Raw genomic sequence first — 22,759 nt, 5'->3', positions numbered from 1 at the left:
CTGCACTCCGACGTCTGCGCCTGTAGATCAGTCTGTGGCCTCACAAAGGCGGCCTCAGCCTCCAAGGCGCTGTGACTTAATGTCCGGTACCAGGCTCCACCGGGGCGCAGCCTGGGGTGGTAGACAGCGCTTACCACGCCGAGCAGTATTTACAGAAAGAGTTAATGTTGTTTCCACTGTGCTGTCATGGGGAGGGAGCAGCAGATAGGGAGGACATATGATGGAATGTGACCGGTGGAGGACTGGAGGGGGTTTCTTCACATCTTTTCCTAATCTTAAAGGCAGTTGAATGTTGTTTGTCAAGTAAAAATACGGCTCCTTCAAAATTTGAGAGATCTCCATGCAGTTGAGTTTGAACTGAAGCCTGTATAATCTGTGGTTAAAACACAGGGTGGGAAGGATTTTCTTTTTCAAAAAATAGACTTTTTCCAAACCATTATGATGAATTACAGTAGAAACTGTAACATAGAGCATAGTGTTGTAAGGCAAACTGCTGCTTTGGTGTGACACCGTGAAGTACTTATAGTATTGAAAATTTCGAAAAACATTAAACCTGCCTAACAGATAGCGCCGCTGTAGACTCTTTTTCCTCTTTCAGCGATTATCTCAATAATTTGGCAGTTGGGCGTCGGCAACTGGGCGTCTTATTTGTACAGCAGTGCGCATAACAAATAGTCCTTTCATGCATGTGTTTGCATGACGCGTGTGTATTGACGATATATACCCTCAAACAGGTTACCTGTGTTTACATTTTGCCTGCGCAAAGTATACAGCAAATCCACCCAGCAAACCTCAAACCGGATTTACTTTTGAGCTACGACTACATCCACTGTCACGTCACACTCTGCATTATCTGGATAACAACCTCAGGTCCACCCATTGAGCCACGGGTCCTCAATTAAACTTTTATTATAATTATAATCGTCGGGTGTGTCCGTCGCCGAGGCCTCCAACCAGCTGACTGTGCAGAATGTGTGACACATTCAGAGAATACCCTCTTTCCCAAACCCATGAATGGACACTTGTGTCCAAATGAAAATGCTTCGCTGTTGCTCGACGTTTGCGCTTCAGCAGCGTCTTCAAAGAGAAAACCCCAAAGCGTTGGTGCCATTTTTTTTTTTGTTTTAGGTCAAACCGCGTCGGACCACAATGAAAGATTTATGGGGACTACAAACACTTGTTTGAAATTTCTTACCCTCTTGAGAAAAGTCTCCCTGTTGTGGAATGCATGAATGCTCGCCTTATTTTCACTATGAACCCCTTTCATCACGCAGTACCTATTCACATAAATACAATCTGTAGTCATCGAATAGCTTTGTGCAGGGCCTTCAAAGCTGGGTGTCTTCAGCCTCCAACCAAAAAAAAAAGAATCTGTGTCGCTCTGCTGACCAAACATAAAAAGAGCCCATTACAAAGGTTGAACTGATTTACCCCTCTTCACCCTCCCACCCTTTCTTTTGGCAGAAACAATGTTGCTGCATTACTTGACTGTTATCCTTCCCCCCCCTAATGATTTTCTTTAGCATTTTGTACTTCTCTTGTTTGAACAGATGCCGGCCCCCTCCTGCAAACCCCCGTCCTGTGGGATCGCAAAAAGGCTTTGACACAATGAGGTACGACTCAAATGCATCACTGCTGAAAGTCCAGCCCAGTGAGTTCCTTCCATTGAGCCACATCAAACCGTACGACGTATATAACTTCCTGAGGAATATTTGTAGTCTTTTGTTCTACTTTATTTATGAATGGATTTTGAAAGAGGTAGCTGCATGAACTTGCTCACCCTCAAGTAGTGTTTTATAGCGGCGACGCATGCTAACATGTTGACCACCAACAGAACCCCCAAAAAAGACTCATCACTGAGTTTGGTGAAATTCTGCGAGAAACTGATTGAACGACAGATTCATCCAGCCTCCTTTTTTTTTACTTCTAATCTGAACCGACGTCGCGTCCACTGGAATTCTGGGTAAAAGCTCTGAGATAAGCAGCTGGTGTTGTCTGTAAACATTGTGGGTGGTGGATCTCAATTCCTCGTGTCCCGTTTCAGCCTTAAACAGGTTTCATGCTTTGGAGTGCTGAGGAATCTGTAGAGCTCTGGAGAAACGTCCCCTTTGGGGGGGACGTCAAAACTTGATTGTGTTTAACGCCATTTCTGGTTGCACATTCACGAGCTCAGTGTTGTGAATATTATATTAAAGGTGTGGCGCCTTCTTAAAAGATATTGACATGCTGTAATGTTTTCCTATTTGAAGGAATCTGGTTTGAATGTAATGCTTTTGCCACAACCACGGGGAGGAAGGTACCTCCGTACTAGTGTTACATCTGCTGCTGAGACCAAATCATAGTTTTAAAAAATTGCTTTGATCAAAAGATCGATATTCCCCCGGCTCCCAGCTCTGAGAAAACTGTCCAACCAGCAGCCTTGTACAGATGCATCTTTGCTGCGCTGGAAAGAATTGATTTCTTGGAATTTAGCTGCAAAAAGTCAACGTCATTGCTGTTTTTTTCTTCTGCATGTCACATTGAGAATCTAGACCACCACCATGACCAATTATGACATCTTTACCAATGAGGAACTGCTTTCACCAAAGCCGGATGGCACATGGTCCGAGTTATGCACACGCTACACTGTGGACTCACAACACACATTCACAGTTGCATTGGACATGGTGACTGCACACAGATGGATTATCGCCCCCCTGCAGGTGCCGAGAAGCGAGACGGCCATGTTTGTGGTTGTCACGCTTCTCCGGCGGCGGTGACATTTGGCAGGTTAAAAACAGCCTATGGATGCAGGTGCTGCAAGCAGACTCAGCGCTCAGCCAACTGCTTTGTTAATTCTGCTGTATTTTGAATGTGAAGCGCTGAACAGAATGACGTGGCATCACCTTTTTACACCTCGGCCCTCTACCAGTTTGAACGGCGCAGATAAAAGACAGAAAGTCTTTATAGGGCTGAGAAAAACCTGTAATGAAACGTACGCTTTCCAGCTTTGATATCAGGGCAAGAAATTAGCCGATGCTGTCTAGGTGGAAGATATTCAATATTCTAAGTGATTTTTGACATTCACTTCATCCTGTTTGTAAAATTGCATGACATGTTGTTTGTTCTTTGACTCTAAACATATTATAGTATATTTTACTCCTTGTGTAGATTTTTGTGTGTGTCCCTTAACACTTTGTCTCTCGGTTCATCTAAATCCTGTCAACTCCACTGCTCAACGTTCCCTCCGCGAAGAGGCCCCTAGCTGCTCTTATTTGCCTGTGATTTATGTGTATTTCATATTTAGAGGTAGTTCTCCCCGCGATGACCGTAATGCAGACCATTTATCCTCCATCAACTTTTTTTTTGTGTGTTTTTTTTTTGTACCGTTATTCCTCCTCAGCATCATGCCTCCTTAAAGCCGAGCCTCCTCTCTCCGTCCGTCGGCCGAGAGCTTCGCGGCGTCGCAATCCCCTTTAACGGGAGCCCCGCCCCCAACATCAGCCGATCACGTTCTCGATCGAACTCGCCAGTATCCCACCAATCGGCGGGCGCAGGGGGGGCGTGCCTCTCGGTGGTCCGTGAGGCCGCAGCCAATGAGAGCCCCCGCCATCGGGACAAAGACCTCGCGTCAGCGCTCGTGGGTTTGCTTGAAAGAGGCATTATTCACGGCCACGCTGGGTTTATTAAAGGGGAATGCGGGTATTTTAAAAAACGGGGAGGAAAAAAAAAAGAAAAGAAGTAACGGATCTCCCCAATCCTCACCACCGGGGAGTGATGCACGATGGAATGTCACGGCCGCAAAAGTTTGCAGCTATTCATTAAAAATTTAGAGAGACGTTTTCGATCGTTTCCTGCACATTTGCATCAAAACACCCCCGTGGAGTCTCACGGAGAGTCGCCCGCGGGAATACTACAGCGTATAATCCCGAGCACGCTGCGGCCCATTCATTCATAATCCTCCGGCATGTTCACACCCGCCGCTTATTTGCGACGGGATCACGCCTTTAAATGATCGCTGCGACAAAAGGCGGTTTAAAGTTAATAGCGACGAATATATTGCGCTCGAGGGCACCAAAAATAACAATTAAAAGCTATTTCCGCTTTTTTTTGTTTTGAGTTCATATACCGCGTTTTTTTTTAATTGATTTGTTTTTATTTTATTAGAACGGTGACATCTTCCCTCGTGAAATAAAAACAAAAACATCCCATGCACAAACCCACCGGGCGGCCTCCCACAGCGCCGCTTTTTGCGCCTGACCGGGTTCATTATTGCGCAGAGAGGAAGGGGAGGAGGAGGAGGAGGAGGCACAGCTCTTCTTCTACGATGCTCTCAGCGCTGCCGATTCATTTCAACGTCGCCTGCGAGCCGCTCACTCCCCCCTCTCTCCCCTTTCGGGCTCAGGCGTCCTCTTTCACATTTCGATGATAAAGTGCCATCCTTTTTCGTTTTTTTACCCCCCCCTTTTCCTTTTGATCGTTTCGTTTTAGCCTCGCCGGGAAGAGCCGAAGGTTAAACCCGCCCTGCGAGCATCTGCCGCCCCGGAGACAAACGCCGGATCCGGGTCTCTCTCGATCCCGCACATCGCCCGAACGAATTTCTCGAGGAGGGGGAGGAGGAAGTTATCATCGACTTCAGTGAAGTTGTTTATTGAATATCTTCCCCGGAGAGGACGCCTCATCCACCGGGCATCATGACTCGCAGGTCCTGTTGCATTTACGCCACCGGCATCGTGTGCGCTCACCTCCTGATCGTGGGGATCGCCCTGGTCGTGGCTCAAGTCTTCCAAACAATGATCCACAGCCGCTTAAAAAAGGTGAGCCGGTAGTCTCTTTTTTTTTTTTTTTTTTTCATTCCTTCACAACAACCGTGTGTAATGCTTTCGCACTTGTTCCATCTGTCACCCCGGAGCGCGTCATCTGCAGTGGTCAATCATGCGCATTCAGCATCCCGTCGAATAGGCTGCATGCAGGGTCACAAGATCGTCCACGGGATACATTGTCTAAATTCTTTTCTTTTCTTTTCTTTTGTTTTTGCCGTTTGAGTGAGAAATAATTCGCATTTTCTCGCTGCGTTCTGCAGCTTCAGCTCAGCAGGATGACCCCCCCCCCCCCTCGTCCCCCCGCCCACCTTCACGGGTCCGCAGGATCCCAGCGAGTCTGTGCAGCGTCCCATTGCATGATTGTGCAGCTTCGTTTTTTGTTTTTTTAATGAATATTGCGTTAATGCATGGCGATTAAATAACATCGGACGTGGCATGCAGCTCTTTAAAAAAATACAAATGCTTTGCTTCAGGTAGGAATGCCCCTAAACTCCCACTGTCAGAGGTGAGTTTATCATGACCTTACACCCCCCCCCACCCCCCACCCATTTCATCGCAGGAATGAAAGGTCCTTTTTAGTTGATGTAGAAATGGGGGGAAAAACATGATTTAGTCTGACAGACTTAATACGCTGACTTCTTATTAGTGTTGACTCTTTTGGTTGTAGCAGTGGAACACGGTGGGTTGTGGGTTGTGGGGGGGTAATGGGGGAAGGGCGTGTTGGGTGAGTGCACTGGGAGTCTTTGACTTGTGTGAAAGTTTTACATCCAGAGGAGGATGAGAGGCAGAAATCCAGCCTTCTGTTGGATAAACCCCTCGATCTCTCTCTCACACACACACACACACACACACACACACACACACACACACACACTGGCATCAATTCGACTGACACGTCCTTGCATTTCTTAACTGAGAGGATTAAATGTTTGAGAATTAAGTATGTGTGTGTGTGTGTGTGTGTGTGTGTGTGTGTGTGTGTGTGTGTGTGCGCAAAACACTGCTGATTTAAAAAAAAAAAAGAAAAGACACTTTCATTTCCAACACAGGTCTTTTTTTAAAATCCTCACTGCTTCAAAAGTCAGTCAGAGCTCATTCAATTCCTTCCCAGCCTTGAGACAAGTTCTGTTGGTGGGTAAACGCGCACACACAGGGGACAATTTTGGGAACTCGTTGACTTTTTGTGTCGTGATTCACGTTCATGTTGATGTTCTAATGAAAAGTTGTTGTGTAGTTTTTATTCTTGACGTGCGCCGGACTCCAAGTTGTGTAGAAGGGTGTTGCGACTGGTGGACTTGCACGTCCGAGTGACTGGGGGGGCCCCCTCGGTTCATGGGTGGTGGGGTGGGGCCCTCGGTTCATGGGTGGGGCTGGTGGGGTCGTGGGCAGCTGGCACTCTATCCCACTCTGCTTTTTTTAGGATCTCTCTCATTCCCCCCTTTCACGCCACAATTTGTTTCCAGTTTCAGATGTCTTCGCCTCGCTGTCGCTCCCCTCTGGGTTTTAAGGAGGAAAAAGAAAGCTCACACACAATATTGTCCAATTTGGAAATTCCAAAACGCCCCCCTCCCTGACACTGTCCATAGTTAAATTTAGGGCGCGGTGGGGCTCATTTTTGTCTCATTCTAAATCACGCCAGCCACCCAGGGGACCCAATTTAAAGGAGTTAGTCTAAGTTCATCAACGGGGGGGGGGGGGGGGCACATCGTTCTGATGCGGCTGCAGCTTACACGAAATGACAGCGCGGCTAATCCCTCCGTCCCTCCCAAAAAACCGACCCAATGTCCCGTTTGCATGTGTGTCTCTGTAGCAGCGATGCAGGGGAGTTGTTTGGGGAAAGTTGCCTCCAGGGTGCAGAATCTCTCTCCCTCCCTGTTTGTGCGGAGCGAGGAATTTCAAGGACTTCTTGGCCTGCAGGGCGTGATTTTGTGCCTGCGAGCCACCTTTGTTGCCTCTTGTTGTTCAGCCCAAGTCGGCCTGCCCCGACACGGAAACCAGAGGAGCTAAACGCACCCACGCGTGCCGCTCCTCTCGGGCCTGCTCGGGGGGGGGGGGGAGGCTTTTGGAGGTGGTTTGACTGATTAAAGAGTTGAAGGAACGAGGGAGGTCACTTTTGACAACCGTTTCCCGGCTTTGAGTGCCCCCCTGTTTACCCCTTTTCCCCCTGTGCAGTTAAAAGCCGGATCTGGTCCCAGCACGCGTCCGCTGGGCCCCGCCGGGGTTTGAGTCCCTGATCCGCTGACGAAAGGACAACACTTTAGTTCGATTGCACTGACGAAACCATTCCACTTTGTTTTTCTGTTCGTAATAGATCAAGGTTTTTTTTGGGGGGGGGGTGCTGAGCGATAAATGATGTTCACATAACTATTGAAGGCCTTTTGAAGGACCTTTGTTCAAGGTGCGCAAACAAAAGGCTTCATGTCAGGCTGCGCACACACACACACACACACACACACACACACACACAATGCTGCAGGCAGACATGTTTTTAAAGTCAAACGTTTTCATTTTGTCGGTGAAATGTGGCTTCGTTGGCACGTTGTTTTCATGTGATTGTCATGCGCCTCCGTGGCCTTACCTGGTTTCCCTTCACGCCTTAATCAGGACACCGAATAAGAGATGCTGGAGACTCGGGAGAATCCTTCCGCTTAAATACCTCAAAGTCCATATTTTGCATCCAGCGACGCAGCATTGACGTCACCTAAGCTGGGTTGAATGCGCCATGTCACATCAGTGATTCTGTAATTTTTGATATGTGAATAAAACAACAGACGTGCAATGAAAGCTCATGCTGAGCACGGCGCGGTTGATTCATCCAAGCAGAGAATCCTCTTCAACGTGAACATTTGCTGCTTTTTCTGTTTCATATCAACGTAAACTTAATATCTGGTATTTGGCCTGTTTTTACAAAAGCTGTTTACAAAAGAGAAAAGTCAGAATTTTACTTTTATCTCTCCCTCAGACTATCAGAGCAGATATTCATCTTCAACCGCTCCAACAAAGCTGATGCAAATGATTCTATAGAACAAACCCTGTTTGAAGTTAGGAAGTCGAAACCCAAGCAGGAAGTGCCGGCCACACCTTTTAAAACTATATTTTCACAACGGGCGTCCGTTTGCAGAAAACAATGTAAAGCCTCTCAAGTGCGCCTGGGTAATTTATCCTCTCCCCAGGGGTTTAAAAATACACCTCAAACGAAGAATAGAAGCGGCGTGCTGGTTCCCGTGGGTAATCGACGCGCTGGGAGCTCCGAGGGAGACGTTGTTCACTCTGTGCTTTCACGTTGAGACTTTAGGCCCACGAAGGTTTCTTCTGAATGACTAAAACCATTATTCTTTTTTTGCTTTTCTCCACAACTCATTACCTTCAAAACATCTGTGAGGCCATCCCCTCTTTGTGAAGCGTGAACACACACCTGACATCCAGCCTGTAGTTCGATGGCGTCCGCTGCGTTTTGTTATTGCCACATGTTGCTGTGCTGTTTTTGCCGACTAGTCGCCCACAGCGGGCGCCTTGCCTTGCTGCGGTCAGCGCCGGGGTGCAGTATTTGCTAAAGTTTTCTGCCATCGAGTACTTTTCTCGGCTTCCCCTTTTTTGGGTGTGTGTTTTTTTGGCCCATGCGCGAGCTGCCTGCAGAGTGCCGTGTGTGCTGCTCAGACGCTTCTCACCCGCAGCAGTGACGAGCTTTGAAAACGCCCAAATGCAACAAAAAAAAAAACTTTTGCTCTTGCTCAATCTTAATGTTTTGCTTTTGTTTTGTTTTTATAGGAAATTACCCTGACCGAGAATAGCCAAATGTTTGAAGGATGGAAGAATCCACCTCCACCCGTTTATATGGAGTATTACTTCTTCAACGTCACCAATCCAGAGGTGTTCTTGGCGGGTGGGAAGGCAGCTGTTAAACAGATCGGACCATATACTTACAGGTACCCCCCCCCCCCCCCCCCCCCCCCTCCCCGATGTGCTCCTAAAAGTCTCACATCTGGTCATTGTGTAATCATTGTGTTACTGCTGTGTGTTTGGGGTTTTTTAAAAATCAAAACAAAAGACATCTGGACTAACTGCCTTACGCACAACAGGGAATACCGGCCGCGGGTGAACATCACCTTCCTGGAGAACGGAACCAAGCTTTACGCCCTCAACCCCAAAACCTTTGTGTTTGTGCCGGAGAAGTCCGCTGGCAACCCCGAGGTCGACCTGATCAGGACCGTGAACATCCCGTTTGTGGTGAGACGCTGCGCCTGGACAGGATAATGTGTGTTGTTATGACTCAGGGCGGCCAGCGATCACATCCCCTTCGGTTGGCACGTCTGTCTGAGTGTTGTTCCATAACAAATTCCAGGCCATTGTCCTCTTCGTTTTATTGTGTCATTCTGTGTCCAACGTACGAACTGAGGTCATTTTCAGGCAAAGAGGGACAGGCCTCGTGAACTGAAACTTTTGCACTTTTTTTACCGTGAGATTTGGCCCATCTTTCACTTCCCTGACTTGCTTTTTGTTTTGTTTTGCGATTCTTCGTCCTTAGGCGATCATGAACGAGCTGAACTCCTACTCCTTCTTCCTGCGAACTGCGGTTTCCATGTACTTGAAGAGCCTGGGCATCGAGGTGTTCATGACCCGCACGGTCCACGAGGTCCTGTGGGGCTTCAAAGACCCTGTTCTCACAAAGGTCCACTCCTTGAAGCCCGAGGTGGACGAATACTTTGGGCTGATGTGGAAGGTACGTTTTACTTTCCCGGGTGTACTTTGAGCGGCGAGCTTGACGTTATTGTAGTTCAAAACCCTTTAAAGAAAAAAAGCGCGTCGCCTGCTGATTGTCAGGGGGTTTCTTGAGAGGACAGACGGCCGTAAGAGAAGTGAGATCGGTCACATGCTGACGAAAGAGGCTTGGACTTCCTATCGATAGAGCAGCGTCTGCAGCTCGACGGGAGCCTTGTGATCCTGAGCGCAGCATTTATTCATTTATGACAAAACAAGCAATTTAAAGACAATGAAAGTCGAATGTAGAAGTCAACAATTCGTATTTTTCACCATTATTCAATTAAATGTTAAATTAAATGTTCTCTTCTAATTGCTTCCAAATGCCTTGCTGTGTTGGGTGATAAGGGTCAAGAATCCAAACGGCGTTTCCTTCTCAATCCCGCCCTTGAACACAAGCTGTATCCATGTTGTTCGTCCTAGCAGCTTTCTCTAAACCTGGTCTTTGTTTCATTCAGAAAAATGGCACCCATGAAGGCGAATTTGTGTTCCACACCGGGGAGGAGAACTACCTGGACTACGGCAAGATCGACACTTGGAACGGCTTGAGGTACATGCGTCTTCATGTCGGGCACATTTCCTGCTTTCCTCAATGATGGCATAAGCTCCCTCTTGTTGGCACGTGGCTTCCACTCCCCCCCCCCAAGCACGATATTCACATTTAACAGTAATTACTGACCCCCACCCAATCCCACGATAAAAATACACCAGTGTTGTAAGAATGACAAGTAAAAGTACTACTCATTCTGCAGGAAACACATTTGTTGAGATGATTCATTTCTACGCTCTGCTTCTTTTGGTCATTTGAACTTTCTTGAAGTGGAAATTCCTCAACTTGGTATCGACACTTACGGTACATTTAATATGTGCAGTACTGGGGTGTGGCTGCAAGTAAAGGCGTTCACTAATATCGCCAGTTGTCCTCTGACTCAATAGGAAGATGTCGTGGTGGTCTTCAAATCAGAGCAACATGATCAACGGCACGGACGGCGCCGTCTTCCACCCGCTGATCAACCGGAACGAGCTGCTCTACATCTTCGCTGCAGATCTCTGCAGGTATGCACGCGCCGCTCATGTGGTCGTTAATGTGTTTACAGTGGAAGCGCTGCGGTCGGGCGAGGACCACAACGCCCCGGAAACTGGATCAACCGAGTCTCTCTCTCACACACACACACACACACACACAATATTGTTATGAGCCCACTGATAAGGGACCCGAGTCGTGGTTGTTACAATCCCTGATGATATTACAACGCCTGATAAGGGTGTCCATGAACTCCAAACGCATGCGGCCATACTTCATAGATGCTTTGAGGAATGACTTGGAAGTGATCATCTTCGTGCCACATTTCCTTGTGTAGTCGGCACGCAACGTTTCCTTCTTGTTAGCTCTAAATTTAGACTTCCTGACAGGACTTTGTGCGTAGATCTAAAAAACACGAAAATAGTCTGTGAGCTGCATTTTCTTTCTTTTTTCCCCTCAGGTCCATCCATCTAGGCTATGTTAAAGACGTCGAGGTGAAAGGCATCCAGGCGTACCGCTTCGCCCCCCCCAACGACGTTCTCATGAACCCCAAAGAGAACCCCACCAACGCGGGCTTCTGCGTGCCGGCGGGGGACTGCCTCGGCACCGGGGTGCTCAAAGTCAGCGTCTGTCGAGAAGGTGAAGGACTGCATCCCCCCCCCCCCCCCCCCCCACCCCCACCCTGCGGTGCCAGAGAGTCTGACCCAGTTACACCCACCCCCCCCCCCCCAAAAAATCTCCTTTCCGTCCCCAGCCATCTCCCCCCTGCCTGGTATCTGACATTCCAGCAGTTTGAACCAGATTTTTACTCAGCGCGCGGTTCAATGATTAACCGGGCCGCCTGTGTGTGTGGAGGCCATTCAAGTGCTTTATGGTGGTCATTGACTGGAGTGCGATGGCTCTGATAAGGCGGGACGCACGAGGACGGACAAAGTATTCTCACCACAGATGCACTGCTGGAACACTCGCCGTGTTTGTACAATTAACCGGCAAATGAGGTTTAATTTGATTCCAGCTTACAAAGTCCTTGTGGCAGAAACCAATTTAATACTTGTATGAGTTGATTCGTGGGCTAAAACCTGCGTCCGCGCATGAGGCAAATGCGTCCGATTGGAGAACTTTGGCTCTCATTGGATGCCTCACAAATCACAGCCAAGCCCGGTTGTCACGTGCAAAGTAATGTACAGTTTAGTTCTAAATGCAAAAGGTAACTCTGCGTAATACCATCCGGATCTATGCTTATAAAATGGTGTCTGTTTTAGCAGCAGTATTTTTAAACCTGAATCCAGTGTAGTTTCAACCTGAGAATAGCATTCGGACTGTTTGTATTTGGGAATGTAGGTTTAAAGAAACAATTGATCAAATTAAAACCACTCCATATGTACGAAAGGCAGAAATGGTGTTAAATGCTGCGGGAACATTTCTTTAGGGTCACACACACACACACACACACACACACTATCTGCTGCACCTTCTTTTGGAACACTCATCATGTTTGATTGCAACACTCATGTGTGTCTCCATTGCTTCCCCCCCCCCCCCCAGGTGCTCCCATCGTGGTGTCTTTCCCCCACTTCTATCAAGCAGACCCCAAGTACATCAACGCCGTTGAGGGGCTGAGCCCCAACAAGGAGGAGCACGAGACGTACCTCGACCTGCAGCCGGTACGACCAACGCCCCATTCCCCCCCCCGACCGGTTACAGAGGAAGCTGCGCTCAACCTTGCTGGTTAATGACCGCCGTTATCTAAATGACGGGAGTTGTAGCGATCACTGTGTGTCTGGTGTGATTCATGTACAGACGACAGGAAGCAGTTGTTGATCCGTATTTACTACAGTCGTGTCCTGCAGTTATCTGCTTGACGTTTCGTGTGAACAGCAATAACAACAACAACAACAACAACGCATACTGAGGAGGGGAACGTGAGATGGGGAAACGAAGGGTTAATAGTTGAGTTCTCCTTCCCGGATTTGAGGAGCCGCTCTGAGACGTCTTTGTGCTGCTGTGTGTTTCAGACCACTGGCGTCCCCATCCGGGCCTGCAAGAGGGCTCAGCTCAATATCATCCTGAAACGAGTCCAAGGCTTCCCGTAAGTCGCGCTTTGTCAAACTTTGACCCACTTTGCTGTTGCCACACCGATGTCCTCATTTCGGGCCGCATGTCGAGCCAGATGTCCTCCCCCCCCCCGCCCCCCGCCCCCCGACTTCAGTCTCACTTTTTTTTTTGTCGTTTCAGCATAACCAAGTTAATCAACGAGACCATTTTCCCCATCATGTTCGTCAATGAGGTGAGGATTTATTTCGACACAACCCCGTTCTCGTAAAAAAACCCGTAAGCGGCTCAAAAATCAATGCTTCCCCCCTCCCCCCCGACTGTAGACGGCGACCATTGACGACGATTCTGCATCCCAGATGAGGACGATGCTCCTCATCGTGACTCTCGTGTCTAACTTCCCTCTGCTCATCGTGGGCATGGGAATCATCCTGCTGCTGGTGCTCGTCGTCTTGTTCTGCCGAAACCGCCAGAAGAAGGTACAACCCCCCCCCCCCTCTCATTTATAGCTGTCGACTGCACTGTAGCATTAATCTGTGTGTGTGTGCGTGTGCGGTAGACACTGACCACATTGTAAATCATTTAGTGGGAATGTCACAGAAGATGCTGAGTTTTTGTGGAAGTGGGATTTTGCACGGTTAGGATGTTTCTTCACTGAGCTGCGGCAGGTTTAACCCCAAACTTTGCATGTTAACTAACACGCTGCACGCATCCTGAATGATCTGGTTTTTCCCTAAATTTCGGGTTGATATGGTGCTTATGTTTTTTTTTTCTTCCTTTTTTTTGAAATTTTTTTTTTATCAGGTGATGCCTCTTTGTATTCAGGGTCCCAGTTCTTTAACAGTCAGTGTAGCTACGAGCTAGCTTAGCACGACTCAGCGTTGAATTGGAAAACCCGGGAGAATAATGTGCCGCACACTTTCACCGCTCTTATCTGCGCTGGCGACTGTTGATTTGAACCCTGACCGTCGCCTTCGTGGGATTACTGTCGTTAAGGTCATTCACTGTCCAAACAGTCGCCCGCAATATGGGAACATATTTAATGGTTAATAATGTGGAAGATGTTTCACTTTGTTTAATCGAGAGTTGGAGGAAAGAATTGATGTTAAACTCATGCCAGTGTGTTAAATGTTTGATTTGAGACTGGAAACGCGTCAGCTTCCTTTAGCTCCGGCTTTTAGCCTGATAAATTGTTGATGTTAGACTTAGATTTATACATTTATACTGTCAGTGAGCTTTTGAACAGAGCCTGTTTCCAGTCTCTAAAGTAGACTCCGTTAACTACTGAAGCGACGCATTCCACACACGGACATGAGTGGTATCAATTTCCGCATCCAAATACTTGGTGAAGTATTTACAGAAATGCCAAACCGTATCTTTAGCATTCACTGCACTTAGACCGCAAGCTTAGAATTGAGAGGGTGTTTTTAAAAAAAATGCGTAATTGCAATGTGAAGTGTATTAACCATGTTCTAATTTCAATTTTCTGTAACTCCCCCTTTTTTCTGTTTCTGTTTTAGAATGAAGTAAAACGTATTGATTTTACTGAAGCTTTTCATTCTTTTACTGTAAGTCTTAATTTTTGCCTTGTTTGCTATTCCTCTTTTTTTAATTTACACATCATTCATTATAATTTTTAATTTATGGGACATGATATTGTTTTGAGTGTAATTGCTTTGTCAGTGGAAGTTAATGCTTTTTGTGGGAGTGGTTGTTGTGAACATATATATTTATTCACACAGACAAACATGATGTACTGTGCACATTTCACTCACACATTTATTCCCATTTTTAGTATAAATATTTGGGCGTCCGGCCACTTTGACGGTTTGCACTGACGGTTCTCCCTCTGTTCTCCTGCTCAGACGGTCAAAGACGACACGGCCTACACTCAGGTCAGCGACAAACCCGACGAGCCGTCAGCCAACCAGCCGACGAGGAACGGCTCCTACATCGCCATGTCTCCAGTGGAGGCCCAGAAGTGTTGATCGAGGACCCCCCCTACCCCCACCCCGACCCCACCCCCTCCAGAGTGTGGGGCTCAGGAAAGGGGCCCGAGGGAGCAGCACAGGGGTGTCAGATGTGCATACACAGCGGGCTAATTTAGTACTTTTTTTCCAGGGGGATAGGGGGAGGGGCGGGACACAAACCCCTGTAAATGTTTAGTCAAACAAAAACAATGCTGCTCTCACTGAGCCCTCTTACGGCCTCCGCTATACCTGCTGAGCATGGCCCTCACTGCCTGCCGTACCGCAAAACAAACTCCCACACTCTCATTCCTCCTTTTCCACGCCGGTCGGCCTTAAGGGACCCCGGGGGGCGCGCGGCGCGTGCCGGGCGGGCCCTTTTTTATTTCCATAATTCCTCCCGAGGGAGCGCGTAGAAAAGGTGTCTCTGGGGGCGACGATCCTCCCAGCAGGCTGACGTCGCGCCGAGAGGGTTTTAGTATTAAGCAGAACAACCGCGGGCGGCGTCACTGACGGGTTCCACGCTTCTTTCCTCTCCGTCAGGGGAGAACGTGTGTTTTTTTTTTTTTTTTTTTAAAAGCCCCCTTCAACCGAATGCTTAGGACAGAACTCTGAGCTCCTTCGCTTGGAGCGTAACGTGTTTCTTATGCTAATAAAAACTGGACTTGGCACACCCTTTTTTTTTTTTTTTTTTTTGTAGAAACAAAGAAAAAATAAATTTAAAAAAAGAGTGTAGAGGAAAAAAAACACTGAGCCGAACTATTTATAGCATTTGTCTTTTTGTCCCCTTACGGTGAATCATTGCACCCAATCACCGCCACCCCCTCCCAATCCCTCCAGAACACTAGTTAAACCAATATTCAGCGGAATTTCCAAGTCCTCATCGGTGAAGGTGATGGCTGTTTCAGCCATGACGTCACTAAAGATGCCACCAGTAGCTTGCTAGAGTTGCTCCTTTTTTGCGCTCGGCTTCTTCACACCTTCAAAAAGACGCCCACGGAACTTCCAAGGGAGGCTTGAACCTGCTTTCTGCCTTACAATGGTTCAGCGCGTTCCTGCATTGTGAAGATGAGCTGGAAACGTCTCCATGTGTTATTGTACATGTGTAAAAGGGGAACCAATACGATACCTCTGACCGAAATCCAGCAAACAGTCGTTCTCGGTGTGCTGAAAGACACTAACTTTGCGACGGTGTCGACCGCTCCTGCACGTCTACACTTATTAGATAAAGCACAATTTGGCTTGCGTAAAGCAGTCCTCTCACAACTACCAGGTTTTTTTTTCCTTTTTTTCCCCCCTACTATATATATTTACAGCTGATTGGTCAAAGACACTGTCAAAAGTGCCATGAATATATATATATGTTAAAAAAAAAGAAGGCGTGATCTTTGGCGGCTTTGATGGAGCCGCCGTGCTGTCATCGGTTTGCCGAGGAGCTGGAGGCATTCGGGCAAAAACGCAGCACTTGAATCACTGTTTTGTCTTTTTATGTTTCGTGTCTTCTCATTTTTCTGTCCACCGCACGCCTCGCCAAGTCAAACCCAGTGGTAGTCGCTAATGGCAAGTGAATTCAAGGCCATAATCCTGTCATCGTGGAAATATTCCCTGCACTTTGCCTGGAAATTGTGCCCTGTGTGTTTTTCCTTGTCGTTTGTCTCGTTAGTTTAATGCAGGTGGTCCATACGTTCAATACATTTCAATGGTTTGTTGCTATCGAGTGTGAAGGATGTTGATGTGAACACGCATCCATGCCTCTGTTACTTGCTTTTCAGCACATGGAGTGTCTTCTTTTGATATACTTTTTGTATTTTGTTATTTGCTGCTGCTGCTAAAAAAAAAAAAAAAAAGGCCATAACCTAATGGACTTGTATTTGTACATATGTGCTCGTATCCTGTTCCAGGTTGACCCACAGAGGTTTTCTGTGTTGCCAACCCCCCCTTTTTGACAACTGAGCACAAGATACAAAACATTAAACTTGCTTCCATTTATTGGAATTAGCAGCTAGTTTATCACGAGCAACACTTTTTGTAAATGTATCTCACTTAACACACTCGTTCCTCTTCTTAGCTGACCGTGACCATATCCCTGGTGTGGAAGTAAGAAATCATTGTAGGAGTACTAAGCTTAAAGAGGGCGGATCGCTTTGTCTGAGATCGGTGATAGAGGTCGGATTCCGGGTTCGTTTAACACTGGTGGAGACGTTCAAGTGTTCCATTAAGGTTGAATCACTTCACTAAAGGCCTTTTTATTCCACCTACATGGAAGCAAGCACCGCCTTGTGCAAACTCACAGTACATCGTTATCAACCTTTTTAAAAAAAGAAGAAAAAAAACGACCTGTAGAGACCTTAATCCCGGGAGTTGTGTGTGTGTGGTGCCGTGCTTGCACAGCGTCTTTTCAAACACGCACACCCGGGTCATCCACTGTCTGACCTCTACTGCACCGACCTTTGGGTCCAATCCTTGCTTGACCAAAGATAACCTAATAGATCTGCCCCGGCGCCGAGTTTACTCTCCTGTCATAACGCTCGTACCACAAAACCACCGGCCAACACATTTCTTTTCCTTTTTTATTGTGCAACCTTTAAGTATTTTCAGCGGTGTTGTGTGAGCGTTAACATGTGTCCATGTGCCTTTTCTACAATAAGGCAAGAAAACAGAAGAAATTTCACAAGTTGGATTGATGGGTATTGCCGTTTTTTTTTTTTGTTGTTTTTTTTTGTCCACCAGGAGCAAAGAAAAGTACTTGATGCTCTTTGTGAGCTGATGTCAGTATTATATAAGACAAAGCAATACGGCGTTGTGTAAAACTAATCGATTTGTAAGGGGCCACACAATATTTATGTATCTTTTCTTTAACTCAAGCATTTCTTGTTTCCTTTTTATTTAGTTTTTTTCTTTAATGGTTCTATTACTTTTCATTACTGATTTCATTTTTTTTTCAACACTGAAAATACAAAAAGTGTTAAAGATGGACCAGTATGTGGCAGTGTGAGCTGTCCAGAGACCTGTTAACTGTCTGTAAGCGTGTTCATGAATGGTTTAAGATTTGGGTGTCTGAGAACTTGTGTGAGTGAATTTGTTTGTGGAGCTCAAGCACCACATCTGTCGAACCGAAGTGGTTTTTTTTACTGGAAGGCTGATTATCTCGATGACTGAGTAAAGTAACACATTGATGCTGTGTAAACCTAATCTAGATGAATGAAGCCCTCCTTCAGGGATGAGCACTAGTGCCATACCATCCTTTATTATTGTTTCCCTCTCTGTTGTAACAACTGCATCTGCCCAGTTTGATGTTTTGAAGTCACTAACAGACGTCTCCTCTTGATATTTCTTATTTGTTTTGCTGCTGAAAATGACAATCCTTGTCATGTGCGGTGCAAAACGAATAATAAGTAATATCCATTTTTAGTTTTGATAATTTACACTGCACAGATGTTTCTACAGTGCTTTTGTAAACATTTATAGTGTATTTGCAAAAAAATAAAAGCTGCACTTGAGTGCAAAAGGTCACAGTCGTCTGCTGTCTTTTGATTAACGGTCATGAGATTAATAGGTTTGGTTTGGTAGGTTTGTATGAACGTAGTAGGTTTCAGTTTGTAAGCAACTAAACTCATTATTTGGAGTTTAATGGCTCCTGAATACCTTTTGGCAAACTAAATACTCAATTCCAAGCATTTAAATATTTTAAAACCATCTAAATGATCTATTTTTACCACCTTGAGTGAAGTTGAATTTACTTCTAGTTGCACGGTTAAAAGTCAGGGTTTAGCTTATTTCACTTATTTTGTATTGCTGCCACTTTCATATTGTTCAATCAAAATAAGGCTACATCTTTAAAGCTTAGCGTAGCATCAAAGGACACTAAACTATTATGACTCAACTATTAGCATTAGCGAAGCCACGCTCGCAGTTTTAGCTTTATTTCCATGCTACGCTGAACCTGCCAGCTTCACCACAAACAAGCATGTTTGTCCAAATCATCAAACATCTGCTTTAGAATCCTACGCTATTGTATTCACAAGTGGTTAAATGTCACCTTGTGTTATAAAGTCCAGCGTTTCACATAATGCCCTTGAATGCCCCATGAATAACATGTGGCTTATATTTTATGTTTTTTTAAAGTGTGTTAAAAGCAGTACTGACATCTTTTTGTTTTTTTATAAACATACAGGTCAAAGTTGTGTGATTATTCTTTTTTTCTTTTTCCCTTGAGAAGCCGGACAAACAGACAGAGGTCAGAGAACAAGGACTTTTTCTAATCTCTCTCATTCATAACATTCAACGCATCCAGGTGCAAAATCCTTCATTTATGCACACTGAGCAGATATATCTTCACTCGTTTTATTCATTTCTCCCGCATGGGGGAAAAACACCAGCTGAACTGCGTCCACAGGTCACATGTCTGTGTAGCAGATAAATCCACACGGGTGATGTGAGTCGTGCGGCTGCAGCTGTGTTCAAACTTGTGGCCTCGGGGGAAGTCGCGTTCTCCTCGCTTGAACTCTTTCGAGGCCTCGCGTTATTTGTCCGTCCTCGATATCATCGTTTCAGGGTCCGCGGGCGTCACACGCGGCCTCTCTCGTCTTCGCTTTTTTTCCATCAGTTGTACAGTGCTCACTTCTTCAGGGACTTGATTGACCTTATCGGGTCGACGCTCGTGCAGGCTGACGCTTTGACTGACGCGCTTATCCGCTGCTCATTTCTTGTACCCTCTGAAGTCTAGTTTCATTGTGGTCTTTAGCATCTTTGAACTTAGAATAACCCATTTCCTTTGCAAGGAAAAACTCAGTTATGAATCTGACTTACTTTGACAACTAAATGAAGTAAAAGGCTGACAGGAACCTACATTTCTTTTAGAGATATCGCTCAAAAGACCAGTTAATGACCAAATGTTTTCATAAACAATTTATTAATTAAATTAAATCTTGTCATTATCACCTATTTTTATGGTTCAAACCATGTGTTGATCATAAGTATTTCCTGTTATTTGGGTTTAAATAAAATATTGTAGACAAGTGTTCACTTGGGTTCATTTTTTTAGTGAATAATTGCTTAAAATATAAAAGCAAACTGGCAATTCGAGCTGAAGATGGTAATACAGTGTAATTTTAAAAATAAAGTTATGTTATATTAGGTTTAACAAGACAAACGTGACAAAAACCTACCAACAAATGAAGCTCCATAAATTCATAACATAAATACCAACCGTAATCGACCACTTGTTCCCTTTCGGGCCGGGGGGGCACTTTAATGTTAGTTAAGTGAAGTTAGGCCTTCAGCAGAGGCCTAATCCATCCAGCGCCTTAAGACGCTCAAGTTGATTGAGAATCTTTCTTTCAAATGTCTCCATTAGGGCAACGCTCCAGCAGCTTAAGACCACCTGCAGACAGTAAACAATAGATGCGACCCCCCCCCCTGCGACACACTGGGGAGAAGAGGTCCAACTGTTAACTGTCTCTTTCATTGTCACCAGCATGTGAGCCTCTTTGTTGGGTTGAGGGGGGAGCTGGTATGTGAAAAGAAGAACATAACAAACAGCCAACTCAAAGCTCACTTCTTGTGTCTTTCATGCATCTTCTATTTCATTTAAAAAACCATCAACTTTTACATTTCACAGTGAGTTGGAGTTGAGTTGAGTGCCGTCAAAATGAAGTGTGCAAAACGAAAAGGCCGACTGGTTTCTTTTCTTTCTTTTACTTAAACGAACACACGAGAGAAAAAAAGATGCAAAGTGTTAATACACATGAAAACGTTTTATTAAGCGACTTTTATAGGTGAGGGTAGGCGGACACCTACCTTTACCTTTGGGCGATAACAGGGAGAAAGTAGTTGAGATGAGCCAGCCAGGCTGCAGCTCTTAGTTATGCACTGTAGTGTAAATGAGCTCGTTCTTGAAGAGAAAGTGAAACAAATTGATAATAAAATGTTCACATATTGCTTTTATTAATATGTGTCTATTCCCTTCAAAATATCTGAACCAGGAGCTGAAAACAGGTCAAATTTTTAGCACAAACTTAAATGCTGTGTGCAAATGCAACTTCATCAAATCTCGTTTCATATTTTAACACCCACCCGCTTGAAACACTTTATCATTTGACGGTTGAACCACTGTCGGCTCACAGGGAGATAATGCGGTTTAATTTCTACTAACTGTCCCTGCGGCTGCAGTTGGTGACTCACCAGTCGGAGCATTCAGGCATCTCAGCCAGCCGCGTTTGTGCGTGTCTGTTGTGCTCCCTGCTGGCGTCCACGGAAACTACTTCGACTGTCCAGGAAAATACAATAATTTGATGCAAGTTAATATTCGAAGCCAATTACAATTGACTGAAAATGTGTAGGAGGCTTTTCATGACACAATCTGGTAAATAGAATCTGCTTTAACGTGTTAAAGCATTTTCTAATTTCAGTCTGTGGACTTTATTCAACGTAAACATGTTTTAAGAAAATATATATTATTTTTCTGAATTATTTAATAATAAAAAAAACACATCTACATTCAATTTCAACCTCATACAATATTATAGTTTAATGACATCCTTTTTTTTGTAGTAGACCAATAAGTATTCGGGGAATAATAAATGAACCGATACAGCAGATAGGTGCTGTATCTGTATGCAGGTAGCCTGTGTGTCCACAGGGTGCCTGAATAGCTAACAACATAACATTTATATTAGCTATATTAAATTACAGTTTTGTATTATTAGGAGCAGACATGTGCTTCATTAAGCCACTTTAAGATCAGCCAGGACATTTACATTATTCTCTAACCCTAAACATCACTTACCTCAAACAAAGAAACACACAAATGAATGCGACAAATTTGACTGAGATGTATTTACAGTAAAAGTTGTACATGTTCGGCATTCCAAAACTCACGTACAATAACATTTTAATTTGTCATAAAACAAAACTTCACCAATATGTTCAGCGATATGTGGAGACTTTCCTAACGGAAGATCTGACAAAGAAAACACCTAAAAAAGTCATGTCTCCGTATCTCGAAGGAATAGTTCAACATTTTGGTTATTATGTGCGTTCTTATAACATACTCATTTAAAAAGATTGATACCAAAGTCACGATCTCTAAAAGCAGTTTATGCAGCGGATTAAACAAAGTTGTGTTTCTTCCGGACGGAGCCAAGCCGGCTGTTTCCCCCATTTTCCACTTTTTATGCTCCGCTAACGGTCTGCCGGCTCCGGCGTGGTGCCGGACAGACGGACACAACTAAAGCAAGCAAGCAAATAAACACAGTTCTCAAAATGAGCGCTTGAAAGCAACAATTTGAAGGTAGCGATAGATTCTAGGAGACAAATACACGAATGTACGAGTTCTCAGTTCTGGACGAGGTGAAGGTCGAATCCCACGTGAGACCAGGAGGGACCCCAGTAATTTGTTGGCAGTTGGCACTGAAACAGAACATCATCAGTGCAGTCTTAACTTCATCTCGAGAAGCTGAATCGCTCCTGCTGCTGCTAAGGCACCGGCGACATTTAATGAGTGCAAACAGAGAGCTGCACAATTAAAGCCTGTTTTGAATTTAGTTCATGCGTCGTTTCTGGTATCTGTAAAGTCTGCGAATCACCATCAACTGTGAAGTAATTAGTGGTTTAAACAATTAGAGAATCCACAGAAAAATAATCATAATTTCCAGATATTCTCCTATCAGTTCATTTTCAACTGAAACACAGAATAATTGTCATTTTTTAAAGTGAAATGTTCTATGTGGACATTTACCAATTCAATAATATTTTTAGGTTTTCTGGTCGGACAAAGCAAGACAAAAGTCACGTTTGGATCTCTGCAGTATTACTTATATGTATGTATTACTAATATGTATTAAGTCTCTCTCTCCCCCCCTTAACTGAATTAATATATTTTTGTTTTGATGTAACAATTTGATTGATCAATACTCCTAGTAATAATAATACGAATAATGACAATAAAAATGTTGCCTAAATATGATGTTTTCTGTCTTTGCGCCCTTTTATCTACTCTAGCTCCATAAAAGACTAAATGGAGTTGTGTTTCCCTCGTACCTTCTCATTGCACAAAACTGCGTCAAAATGTGTGATGAAACACTCGCTGTCAAACACCATCGCCTCTAATCCCGTGCGATCTACGCGTCTGTTGCTCGGCGGCGCCCTACGTCTCA

General features: G+C 45.1%; 1 protein-coding gene across 2 annotated transcripts; it reads left to right on the top strand.

Annotated features, from left to right (window-relative positions):
• The first annotated feature begins 3,908 nt into the window (after positions 1-3,908).
• Positions 3,909-18,116, top strand: scarb2a (scavenger receptor class B, member 2a). Of its 2 annotated transcripts, XM_040195055.2 has the most exons (13): positions 3,909-4,796; positions 8,571-8,728; positions 8,882-9,029; positions 9,328-9,522; positions 10,019-10,110; positions 10,497-10,616; positions 11,045-11,223; positions 12,130-12,248; positions 12,600-12,673; positions 12,820-12,871; positions 12,963-13,115; positions 14,157-14,204; positions 14,502-18,116. In XM_040195055.2, exons 1-13 carry the CDS (start codon positions 4,674-4,676, stop codon positions 14,622-14,624), a joined length of 1,584 nt encoding a protein of 527 aa, XP_040050989.2. In that variant the 5' UTR covers positions 3,909-4,673; the 3' UTR covers positions 14,625-18,116. The 2 variants fall into 2 exon arrangements, with proteins under 2 accessions (XP_040050989.2, XP_077943617.1); XM_078087491.1 differs by lacking the exon at positions 14,157-14,204.
• The last annotated feature ends 4,643 nt before the right edge of the window (positions 18,117-22,759 follow it).

The sequence above is a fragment of the Gasterosteus aculeatus genome, chromosome 13, assembly GCF_964276395.1.
Source record: "Gasterosteus aculeatus chromosome 13, fGasAcu3.hap1.1, whole genome shotgun sequence".
In the NCBI taxonomy this organism is placed as follows: Eukaryota; Metazoa; Chordata; class Actinopteri; order Perciformes; family Gasterosteidae; genus Gasterosteus; species Gasterosteus aculeatus.
The sequence above is the reverse complement of the archived record's forward strand: the minus strand, read 5'-3'. Positions and strand labels throughout refer to the sequence as shown.

Bases quoted from the DNA above. Each gene is read 5' to 3' on its own strand.
- scarb2a (XM_040195055.2), top strand. From the start codon at position 4,674: ATGACTCGCAGGTCCTGTTGCATTTACGCCACCGGCATCGTGTGCGCT. The intron at 12,249-12,599 runs GTACGACCAACG...TGTGTGTTTCAG, and splicing joins CGTACCTCGACCTGCAGCCG to ACCACTGGCGTCCCCATCCG. The intron at 14,205-14,501 runs GTAAGTCTTAAT...TCTCCTGCTCAG, and splicing joins AAGCTTTTCATTCTTTTACT to ACGGTCAAAGACGACACGGC.